Here is a 12462-nt window from a genome sequence, read left to right as displayed (position 1 = left end):
CATAATGAGTGGAGTTACATCCTCATCTAGGTTAGGTCTCACCCGCAGGCTTCCATCTCCCTAATCTTCCACAATGATGAGTGGAGATACATTTGGGTCTCACCCACTGGCTTCCATCCCCCCAATCCTCAACATCGATCATCGTAGTATTGCCTCATAGTAGTGTCCCTACTTGTAAGGTCCCTTCCCAAGCCATGTATATATGTGTCTCTTTTAATATAGATTTCAATAAGGAAAGAGAGTGCACTTAGAGAAGAGTGAGACAATAATGCTAGAAACATTAGTATCTCCAAAAATAGAAATTCGAATTTAGGTGATAGGAGGTCATATTTAGAGTACTTTTACATATTTAGATTCCATGCACACTAAAAAATATGGAAAAGCAATGCGTTTCTAAAGATGGTGCGTTTGCAGCTATATATAGATGTTTTTGCCTATTCTACTCGTGATAGCTTGTAGACTAGATACCTTCCGGTTCTTTTGACTAGTTATACAAACATATTCTGAGTTTTTATCAGAGAGTTATGGCCAAAATAATTTGCTAAAAACTGTAAGAAGGCAGCAAGTAGCCTCAAGGTAATCCTGGAGCTTGAGATGTATATATCCCTTCATTCTTATCTAATATCTTAGAAAAGAAGGTTAGATTGCTATGGTCTTTCGGAGGAAGAGACCAAAACTCCATAGCTTTTCTTTTAAAGAAAGAATAGTATGTCGTAGCCCTGCAACAAGAGAAGGCTATTTTGCCATAGACCTTCGAAAGAAAGAAAAGTCACAGTACAAGTAAGAGGAGATAAAGCTTGGGGATGATCGGATGATTTCAATCGTAACAAAAGGTATTAGAAGACTCTATTCTCATATGTCAAGTTCTAAAGCTCTTGTTAACGAGCAAAGGCAACGATAAACGATAAATTTCTATAAGGTATATACATATTTTATTTTTCAATTATATATCATTCTTAGGGGTTGAGGTATGGCCCCGGCTTCTCTATTAATTGTTAATAGTGATCTATTTTAAACAACAGCATATGCCTTAATAAAGAATGTCTTATCGCAATCTCAAGTTGAAATGCTAAAATCTTTGTGAAAAGGATTGTTTTCTTAAGAAGGTAACATGGATTCTAGTCCTATGGTTTAGTTGAGTAAATGGATTGTTATCTTGGTTAAATTAAGATACAGGTACAACTTCTCCCTACCTTGATGCTGCCCCGTTCTTGTGCTTATGTAGCCGGATGGCGGAGACGTTAGTAAGGCCCAGAGAGTTGACCCATGGTATCCCTCATACCATTGGGAGAATGAGGTTCGCCGATTGAGACGAGTGATTGTGATGCTGCCTAGTTCTGAGGGCCCAGGCTAGTGCGGTGAATTAGCCCACCCTAGTGCGTAGACATCCCTCTGAGGGGCGGGAGGATCGAGCGACGGAGCCTGAGGGGGCGACAGGCCGGCTTGAGTCCTTTGCCAGCGGGGGCCGACGATGAGGTGTATGGTCCCGTAGGGTTTTGCCCAGCATATAGAGGCTAGAAGGCCGAATTCTAGATCATCGGCAGTATAAAGGAAAAGAATAAGAGAGCCGGTTTGGCTTGTATGGAATTGATTCATGTATAAACTTTTTTTTAATAAATCTTATCTTTGACATTATTGTACTGTGAAAAAAGGTTGTTTTAACAAACCTTGTGAAAAGGGCCTTAATTAAGGAACATGTTTATTTATGTCAATCAAGACTAGTAGTTGCCTAAATTATGATCAATTACCCTATGGGTGATTTGATTTTCAGAAGATCACGCTCCCCCTACGGGATAGGACTAGGTCTTACCTATGAATCGTATCATTGAATCTCTGTATGGTCAAGGTGTCGATGAGTAGGAAATTTTTTCCAAGATAAGACTTAGTGGACTATCTTAAGTGTTTCTCCTATTTTGGAAGGAACCTTACACTACTCGTAACTTTATTTTTGAAGAGAGGAAGGAGGTGCCTCATGGCATCCTTGGTTATTCCTTGTATTTTGGCTCATAGAGATCAATTTTCAAGAGAGGAAGATCTCAAAGGATCATCTTCTGCAGACATTTGAGCCATCAAGTCAAAGTCCGAGTCTGAGTGTAAGTCACGTACCTCCTCCACTTGTTCAAAAAATAGGGTAAGGAATGTCCAATTGTCTAGACTCTTTGATAACATCATCATATGGATCCATTATGTCGCTCGGAGTTTAGGTATTCACATACTCCTTGAGGTGTCGTTAGAGGTCGTTTGTTCATTATCCTTTTGATCTTTCTTTAATTTGTGCACTCTCTTACAAAAGCACGATAATAGCTGGGTCATTAACCCTCTCCCCAAATTTACACTACGAGTTTAAATAGTTTAATCAAGAGACATAATATCTCATAGACACGTCATGTTCATGTTGCTTAATGTTATGGAGTTGTACCACTAGACTCCATTTGTTACCACTTTTGCGTACGACTTGGCACAAACACATTCCTCAGCCGAGTGAAATTTATTTTATCTTCAAGCTTCAAAGTTATGTACCATTGGTGTGCTTTCTCATTTAATGTTAGAAAAAATGAGTAGAATTTTGTCACATCACCCATAGCCCCGCAAGTCTCGGAGATTAACTCAAAATTCCCTAGATGTTGAATAGGACCACCACCTATGAATTTTTGCACAAGTTTAGCAATGTTGAAGGGCTTAATCTCTAATGTTATTAGAAGTTGTGGAATCATCCCTAACTCCCTAGCAACCTCGCTACCTATTCCGTAGTCATCCTCAATGTAGAAGGCCTTAATCTATGATGTTATGTTATTACAAGTTGTGGAATCTTCTCTAACTCCCTAGCAACCTCCCTACCAATTTCGTAGCCATCCTGAATAAATCAGTTGGGGTTGCTATAGCTAGCTGCAAGGTCAATCTTAGGTGACCGTGTGGATTTGGTCTATGTATCAGTGTTATAGTGACAAAACGACTCTTCCTCTTCGAGGGTTAGGTACAAATTGAGGTGTAGACCCGGAATTTTTTATAATAAGGGTGTGACCATGAGGACCCCTAAGGTTGTCAGATGGTACCCTTGTTCCCTCTTGATGATTTGATAGTAACATGGCATGCATGTGCACTAGGAACTTGCGGTCATTCAATAATTGGTCAATATGAGGTTTTGGTATATACAAATGTTATGTGGATTCCTTTGATCCATCAAGATTGGGCTCCACAGCGCATTTGTCTAAGTAATCGAGTCTCACTAGAACCTTCTTGAATTAGTTCCAAGGGTGGCATGAGCCAGATCTTGAGCCTAGGCCTATGCAAACATTTCAATCCTAGGGTCAAATTGAAACCCAACATTGTCTAAGGATCACAATCTCTCTATGTCCCTCCTGTCAACATTAGCCCGTCTCAAATCCAAGCTTTGCTTCTTATGCTCGTTTGTAACTAGGCCGCCTCCCTAATTTCTTCTTCCAAGTCCATTTCTTCCATCATAAGAAAGAAGAATTTCAAGTCCTAAGACCAGTAGCCGCATCTCTTCTTATCCTCGGTGTAATTTGAGGTTGTTCTTAGAGGCGTTGTTCTTAGGACTTTCAAGTCCTAAGACCAGTAGCCGCATCTCTTCTTATCCTCAGTGTAATTTGAGGTTGTTCTTAGAGGCAAAAATAGGGTTGTGTCCTTGCACAGGTGATATTGTAAGTTTGTGTACATATCCCACCCAAAACATTCAAGTCCATTGCTCATTGTTTGACCATCATCAAACATATTAAGCTTCCTGATTATGCTCTAATTGAAATTTGAAAAACCTTTGGCATAAAAGACCACTCGATTTCGTGGGAGAAGATCACCAACTTGCTTCTCAACTCTTGCAGCTTCTTCCATGAATTCCTCATTATTTGTGGGAAAATGGACTCAATAGAGTGCTACCCAAGTGACCAGACCCCAATCTTAACTTACATAGAAGGATCTTGAATGGTTCGATGCATTGTCAGCCTCCTGGATCTTAATTGCATGTAATGGTTTCTTCACATTCAAAAATACACTCAAATACAAGATGAAAAACAAAAGTCGCTGCAATGATTCTGGTCTTTTGGACGGATTTTCATGGCATTAAGATCAGATGACTCTCACGGCGTGAAAATCAGATGGCTCTTATCATGGCATGAGATTTCAAGGTCTGATTCTCCCGTTACGGCATTTAGAATCTTGGATTCTCACGGCCGTGACAATCAACTAAATATTTTGATTAGTTGCTTTTATTTGATTTAATCAATCCAAATATATTAATGAACAATCCTTCACCAGATTTCAATTTTCTTGGTGTGAAGATAGCGAGCATAAAAATTAGATTCTCACATAATAGGGTCCTACAACTAGTAAAAAATTCTTATTCATTAATTAGTTTATGTTTTTTTTTGGGTTACCCTATTATTAAGGTTTTTGTTAACCTTAATTATAAAAATAAGTTTTTAAAATGAAACGACATCATCTCCTCATTCATTCTTCTTCCGTAGGTGCGGACAACTACCTGAGGGATCTTGAGTGAAAGGCGGTGGTAGCCTACTGGGCTAGGTGGATTCAATGTCATGACTCATGGGCGTAGGCGGGTCACCAATGCGGTGAGGCGCAGCGGAATTCAGCGAGCTTTTTAAATGCTGTTGGTAAATTTTTTTACAACGGGTGCATGTTTTAGGCGTCTATTTGATGGCCGCCTGCACAATTTTGTGTTTTTTTTTTCAAAAATCCATCATCATTTAATCTACTGTAGGCTACTATTCTGTGGCGGAAGTCAGCGCTCGCTCGGCTAATGTTAAATACTGCCGCCAATATTTTTTTAAAAAAACGACCAATGATGATGCTATGGAATTCCTCTTGATGTTAGAGGTTATAATAATCTTCAGCGCACTGATCGGGAGAGATCTTCAGCGCACTACTGTGCTTTGCTACGTTCAAGAGAGAGAGAGAGATTGATGCTTTTGCCACTGCGCTGATGGAGATATTGTGATGGAGATGCTACAATGCTAGGACGCTAGTAGAGAATGCTTGTATGCATCATAGGATGATGATTTGGAGTAAGGAAGATGATGATTTGGAGCAAGGATGAAGATGCTGCACTACTCACAGAGGCATGCTGGAATACATGTTGCCTGCCAAATGGTGAGCTCAGTCTAATTAATTTCATTTTCAATTGGATCTCCTATTCATTAATTTATGGCTAGCTGCAATCATGGCGTCAAATTGCCTTGGTTTCTTCCATTTTGAGTGCAGGATTAGAAGTGAGAAATGGCTCCTGGCAATGTAACCCAAATAAAAACATCCTGCATGGTTGCATATCTTGCCGGATTAGCTTCTCTCTTAGATTAAACCTTGTTCGATTCATGGTTGCATATCTGTGATGGACAAGCTTCTCTCTCTGATCAAACCTTGTTAAATTCATATTAATGTAATATTTTGAATCCATGGGATTTTTTGTCATGATAAATAAAAAACATCTATAGAAGCAAATCCTTGATAATAGAGGTTGAGATAAGATTTCCTTTAGATAGGATCAAAACTATTTTTATCCCAGAAATCTCGAAAGGTATCAAGGGATGAGAAGCTAATTCTCACGGCGTAAAATTGCAGGCTCATTCTCGCATGCAACTTACAGAATGAGATTTCTTATTATTATTTTTTTGGGGGTGTTTCTCATGCCCAAATGATCCAGTTTGAGCCCCCTTTGGACGTCTTGACTTTCTACTTCTGCTATGAGACTCAATTATACACTTATTTTTGTAATTTTGAGATTTTTGAAAGTAAAAATACGAAGAGAGAAAACCTGTAATCTAACGTGATGAAAACTGCAGTGACAAAATTTTAACAATCTATCCCGATGGGAGCGATGACTCTAAAGAAATGTGGAAGGAGCTCCTCGACAGCAATGCCGTTCCAACAACCCCTCCTACTAGAACTCTACTCATTCATTCACAACAGAAAGCAACAACTTATTATCCTAGGAAACTTACCTTGCTCTCCACCTCGAGCCTCTTCATTCTAACTAATTTAATGTTGTTGCTTCTACAAGAAGGTTCTTGTCACTTCTTTCTCCATATTTTTTTAAGTTCTTGTGGCTTTCATGCTTCTCGTTTGTAATTGTTTTAGATCTCCCCCTTCTTGGTTGGGTTGTACTGTTCTCCTCTTTGCTTTGGCATGCAAATTTGTGGTTCTCCTTCAAAGTAGCCTTGAGCTTGTAGCACTATAACTGGCACCCAACATTGCTTATTGTCGTTTGGATTGTATCTCTTTGGGTTAGGACTTTGTGATTTCGACTTTTGTTGGGGGTTTGGTCATCCATGTCGAGGTCTACTATGTGCGGCCCTCCCTATGTGAGATAGGACGCTTGGGTTCGATATTGCTAGACAACTTGCGGTGGTGGCTGTTTAGGGTAGACCAACTTGTCTAAATTGATAACTATACACTTTCTATAGTATCCTTCAGACCTACCTCGCTCAAACCTAACTCAAACACACACGATATTGTATAAAGTGCTCCATTCTAGTCATAATGATGAACAGGTACAATTGCTCCATAAAACACAAAATGATTCAATAAAGTTCCTATAGGTTATGGACTCAACTATTACAAGATTAAGCTATGCCTTTATATAGATTTTACAATGCAAATGGCATCAACTCATTGGTTATAATGTATAATTCTTCGATTACTCTGTTATTGATTCCAACCAACAAGCTTCAACCATGGGTATATAAAGCTTCACCAACTCACCTTTCGATTAGTGAAGTTTTGAAGCTACACTCATCGGATCTCTCTCAAGTTGTCACCATAGAAGCTTTGAGCTCTTATGGCAACACAACTTAACCACTATGGTTCTGAGAGTTCACTTAGTGACTAGATTTAGCTTTACTACAAAAATGAAATGCCTCTTTTTGAGCCCTTTTAGTAGCTTAGAAGCTTTTTGTGATGACAAATGTTAACCTAATATTTGGTGAACCAGTCCAACCCAAAGATTCCATCCAAGAGGAACTAAGAATGTGGTCGCTCTCATTACAGGTGAAAAAGATCTTTCCATTAGCCAACTTGACACTCTCTCTTCTCTCTCTCTCTCTCTTTGTGTAAGACACAAGAAGCAAAGAGGAACAAGCACCAAGAATAGCACACTATACACACACATACACCAGAAGCTAGAGAGCTAGCTAGTACATAGCATAAATTCAATTGGCACAACAAGGTATTGTACGTTTTGAGAAAATGCTATTTGAGTGCCCAAAAATCAAAAGTTGACTAAATAGAGCTAGGACACGGCCAATTTCTCGTCTTGAAAAGATAGCAATTGCTTACTTCTTAAAAAGATAACTGCTCACAGTGTCGTTTACCATTTTTTGGCGTGCTTTCAGATGTTGCGCAAAGCAATTGTTAATCCATAGAGAGAGAGAGAGAGAGAGAGAGAGAGAGAGAGACTCCAGAAAAAATATTCCACCGAGTGCCCAAAGCAATTCATACAGACAAAAGCTTTAAATTGTGAATGTCTACCGCAAATGATTCAAGCCAAAGGACATTTGCATGGAGGAGCCCTACTGGTACATTAAAAGAAAAAGTAGACCAGAAGATAACTAATGATTAGAGATCTTATCAAGCATTAGCCATTTTTAAATGGCTGACTAAAAGTTCCAACTTCTCTCACTCCTGCTCCTCACAACATCCACAACTCTGCAAAAAGCTTCAAATAATTCCACTCGGCACCCTTTCTTGTAAAAGCTGCCTCATGTTAAGACAGGGAAGAGCTTGGCAACATGCTCCAAAGGAATGCTGTCAGCAGGATTCTTCTTCAACTCTGGATAATTATGCTCGTTGGGTGGAAGAACAATCAGCTGAAAGAATCCACAAAGTCAAATAACAAGTTAGCAGATCTTGAGGAAGACACCTCAGAACTTAATGTCTCAAGGCAAAACATAAGTTTGTAATATGATGATAAATGCAAAGAATAAATACGTAGTAGTTCCATTTTTTCAGTTTCTTTGACTTTTTCAGTTATGTGAATCATGAAAACGCCTTCCACTCTCTAGCTTTTAGTAGTCTCACAGACTATCATTTGGCTTCCGTGTGCTTATCGTAGTCCTATCTTCCCACTTGGTCGTTGTGAGATGGACTAAGCTAAAATATTGTAAGCAACCCAAAAGGGAGTACTCAATCTTCACTTCTGGAGTCCAGAGATGAGGTGAATGAGACCACACATTGGAAGTGTAGGCAATCTTTAAAGCATACATAAATCTTGACCAGAATTCAACCATCTGACAGTAGAGAGTGCTGACGTCTCCCGGGCATTTTCCACATGGAAAGGCATAAAGGTGCTTATCTACCTCTAATGTCTTAACTACTTACTCCGTCCGTATAAAGGCTCTGCCATATTGATTTCATATAGAGGCTTGTCACAATTTTTTACACAACAAGAGCTTAAGCATCTTCTTTAGTCTCCCTACACCCTCTTTTGTACCTCCGGGTAGACGCTATATCTATTGCATTGGCCACCACATTGGGTCAAGGGCCACCATAAAACCTATTGGGTTGGAATGCATCAAGAACTTTTAGGTATAGCATTAGGTCAGAGAGGACCTGATGCCTCAACTACAAGAAGCCTTTTGAGCACTACGAGGCTAAAGATAAAGCCGTGGTTTGCTATGCTTTATCATCAAACTGATAAAATTTACCCCGTTTGTTTCCTACTGCCACATTTCACTCCTCTAATGCATTGTTCTCAGATTTTCTAATGTGTACTTCATAAACAACTTTGTTTTGTAGTGATGAGAATTGGAGCTTCATGTGTGAGAAACAGCCCTTTGTATGTGTGTGTTTATTGGAGACAACGCATGTTCTTTTGCTATTTATAATTGTATGGGCTCCAAAGTCAAAGGCCAAGCATGTAGCCATAGTGTGTAACTACGTGTAAACACTCCTTATGAGCGTACTAGTGTGTGTTTGTGTGAATAGCCTGTTAGACTTGGATTTGATATTGTGCAAGTGTGTAGGAAGTTTCCTTAGGGAGACTTAGTCTAGGTTTAATTGAGTCAAAAGATGAGGCCTTATGCCTATGAAAAGCATGTACTCGGTGGAGGTTCAATCATCAACCTAATCTATCCTTGGGTCGTGCAATCTAATCTCTCTTTGAGCTTGGTTCTCTCTCTCTCTCTCTCTCTCTCTCTCTCTCTCTCTCTCTCTCTCGTGTCCATTCACTCTACATGGATCTCTTTGATCCTCCCTAGCTGGTTGATTGGGATACCTTCATCGCCTACAGTGTGAACCACCTCTCATGTGTATGTGTGAACAGTCCTTAAGGCTAGATATTGTGTAGTAAGCAATGATGTCATGGAATATGCCCTGTGTCATTAGTCTAGGGTGTGTGAATGAGTCAAAAGATAGGCTTATGTCTATAAAAGCATTGTACTTGGTGAGGTTCAGAATCATAAATCAAAAGTATCATTGAGTCGCGCAACACCTTGAGCCGTGTCATTTCTCATCTCATCCTCCCTACACCATGAATTCTATTGATCCACCCTGGTCCCTAACCCTGTGTGCAGTGACCTAACCCTAGGCTCTCAATTGGTATCAGAGTCACTGTCACAAAACTTGCCTGCTCGCTCGACGCCGTTGCTATCACTGCTCGTATGCATCTCATCCAGCACGCTCTACTTCTCAACATCCCTACCAGCGCCACCTGCAAACCACCATTTCCGCATGTTGCTCCACCAACTCGTCGCCGAGGGTGGCGAATCTTATGATAGCCCCTTCGGCCCAGAGAATCCAGGTTTTGTTGAAACAAGAGATGATACCACTCATCCAATTGCCAACTGAGCAACCAGCTCAGCATAGATTGGCACCGTCAGCCACAATCACAGGCACCCTTTTTCACCATACCTCCCTCTCTCATTACTATCATTCAGCACTCTTGAGTGCATCACCATTGTGAATGCTGCCCAGCTAATCTACAGAGCCTCTGCTACACAGTTTTTTTAACATGGTTTGTCCCACCCCATCCAATACCTACAACATGGCCAGATTCAACGGCACTAGCTTCCCGACATGGCAAACATAGATGCAACTACTACTTATGAGGGACGGGCTATGGAACATCGTCAAGGGAGTGGACAAGAAGCCTAGATCTGAGAAAGGTGCAGCAAATATTCGTATTTGTCCTTGGGAGGACCGAAATGACCCGGCAATTGCTCTCATTGGGCTAAGTCTTGCCGACAATCTTATATATCATCTTGATCTCAAAAAGTATGCAAAGAAAATATGGAAAATTTTGGAAAGCTTGGAAATAAAATTGTGAATTCAAAAGTGTTCTTAAAGAAAAAATTCTTTGATTTAAAGATGAATGAAAGTAATGACAACAGTGAACATTTAGGCAATATTGGGTCTATCACTCAACAACTATAAAGCATTTGTGTGATTTGACATGCATGAATGACTTGTCTTAGCTTCCTGGACAATGCCTAGTATTTCTCCATGTGACTGTCCATGGGCTCCAAGGACACCTGGAAACCCTATGGATGTGTGTGTGCACACCTATTTGGGACTAAGACAGTGGTCTTATGTGTTTTGCAGGTGGTAAGTGACACCAAACTCAATTTACAACTTATATTTTATTATACTAAGGTTAATGAGTGCAGGTGTTCACACACACCTAAATTTGGGCGGACAAATTATAAAGTGTTCACATTCACTTAAGTTTGGGCGGACAGTCTATAGAGCATTCACATCAGTTGGACCAATTTTTAGTGAAACTTGGCCATTACTCAAGGGTGGGAAGCTCTTCATGCAATATTAGCTCCACGAGTTGCTAATTTGGGAGGGGAGAAGCCAAAAAGCAGCTAGGCGCCTACTTCCAGGTGTTTCTAGTGTGTGGAACACTCTAGGGTTTTGACAGGTGTCAGTTTGCATGCTGGACAGCATCTCTAGGGCTGGTCGACTTCTTCCAAAGCTGCATAAAGGCTGTTCGCTTGCTTCCACAGCTGCTACAGACAGAAGCAACTCTTCTCTCTCTCTTCTGATGCAAGCGACTACTTTTGGCTCATCTTTAGGGCTGGTCGACTGCTGGACGGCAGATATTAGGGCTGTTTTCTGATGCTCCAAAGGCTCTAGGCCCAAGGCAAACAACAAGGCACCCTTCACTACACTTGGGGTGACCTGTCCAGCATGATTGTGGGCTGAAAACAGTGTTGTTCAGTCCAATTCAGCAAGGTTCTTCGCTGCGAAATCGAAGGCAAACAATATCTAAACCTGCGTGAGGCTTGTGGCTTTAAGGGTGGAACCTTCGGGTGGCCAGAGGTAAGGTTTTCATGGCTGGTTATTTGGGACAGCACTATTGCTAGAGGGTGTGATCACGTACTAGAGTATGGTTGTGCCCGAAGAACTCTTCGAAGGCTGAGATCAAGGCCTCAGGCAAATTGTTTTACTTGTTTTCATCATATTCTGGATGTATTGGATGCCAGCTTGTAGAGTGCTTACTCTCTCGCACCCGTTCTCTTGTATTGGAACACTCTATTGGTAATAAAGATACCTCACAGGGGACTTGGCCCAACTTCATTCCCTAGTGTTGTGTCTTGTGCAGACTTTCAAATTATTGTTTCAGTGGTCTTAAAGCATGTTTATGTGTTGCCAGATGCCTATGTATTATGCCATGATGTTATGTATGGATTAATATTTTCTGTGCACACGTTTCCGGATTCTGACAGCGGTACCAGAGCTCCGGGGGCCGCCGGGGGGGGGGGGGGGGGGGGGGGGGGGGGGGATGACAAAATTGCCATGCTCCTCAAGAGCATACGAAAGGCATCACGTTTATCTTAACCCTTCTCCGGTTAGCCAAAGATACATCTTATGAAGGCATAGTGGCAATGCTCATTGAAAAAGACAGAAGACTCAAGGAGCAGAGTGATACTAGCATTGATCTTGACAGAGCTATGCCAAGCAAATGGAGAGTCAAGAAAGGAAGTAAGATCAGGTGTCATTACTGCAAAAGACTTGGGCACAAGGAAGCTCGATGCTTCAAGAAGATGGAACAAGAACAGGAAAAGCATCATGCACACCTAGAAGCTGAAGAAAATGAATAAGTAGAATAGGCGGTGCAAAAGATAGCAGCCACCGCACTGGTATATGGTATCTCTTGATGACAAAGACTATGACTAGGCTTTCTAAAACATTTATGTGTGGGTCTAGGGTTCTGTTCCCGGGTTGTCCCCCCAAAATGAGATGTAATAATTTCTCCTCTTTTATTTTTATGTGAGTTTTATGACAATGTAAACGGGAATTGATCATATAAAAGGTTCCATTCCCACGTCATTTCCCTCACCTCTTGCATCAGTGCAAACTAATGCACTTGGCAAGTTATGTGGATGGGGGGCTTTTTGCTAAGGGAAGCTCTTGGAGCTCCTTTATCAACGGGTGTTGGCACCAGTTGTATGCAGCCCGGAGGCCTTTTCGAGCACTACTCCCCATTTTCTC

General features: G+C 40.9%; 1 protein-coding gene across 1 annotated transcript in view; it reads right to left on the bottom strand.

Annotated features, from left to right (window-relative positions):
* Positions 1-7282: 7282 nt before the first annotated feature.
* EIF3K (eukaryotic translation initiation factor 3K) overlaps positions 7283-12462 on the bottom strand; it is a 62666-nt gene continuing 57486 nt past the window's right edge. Inside the window, exon 9 of the mRNA XM_086816315.1 lies at positions 7283-7835. Coding sequence (XP_086672441.1) covers positions 7728-7835 — 108 coding nt within the window. The 3' untranslated portion in view covers positions 7283-7727. The remainder of the gene's footprint in view (positions 7836-12462) is intronic.

The sequence above is a fragment of the Cibotium barometz genome, chromosome 22 (assembly GCF_041138505.1).
Source record: "Cibotium barometz isolate CiBa-2024 chromosome 22, ASM4113850v1, whole genome shotgun sequence".
NCBI classification, from domain to species: domain Eukaryota; kingdom Viridiplantae; phylum Streptophyta; class Polypodiopsida; order Cyatheales; family Cibotiaceae; genus Cibotium; species Cibotium barometz.
Note: the sequence above shows the minus strand (reverse complement) of the source record. Positions and strands in the feature narration are given on the sequence as shown.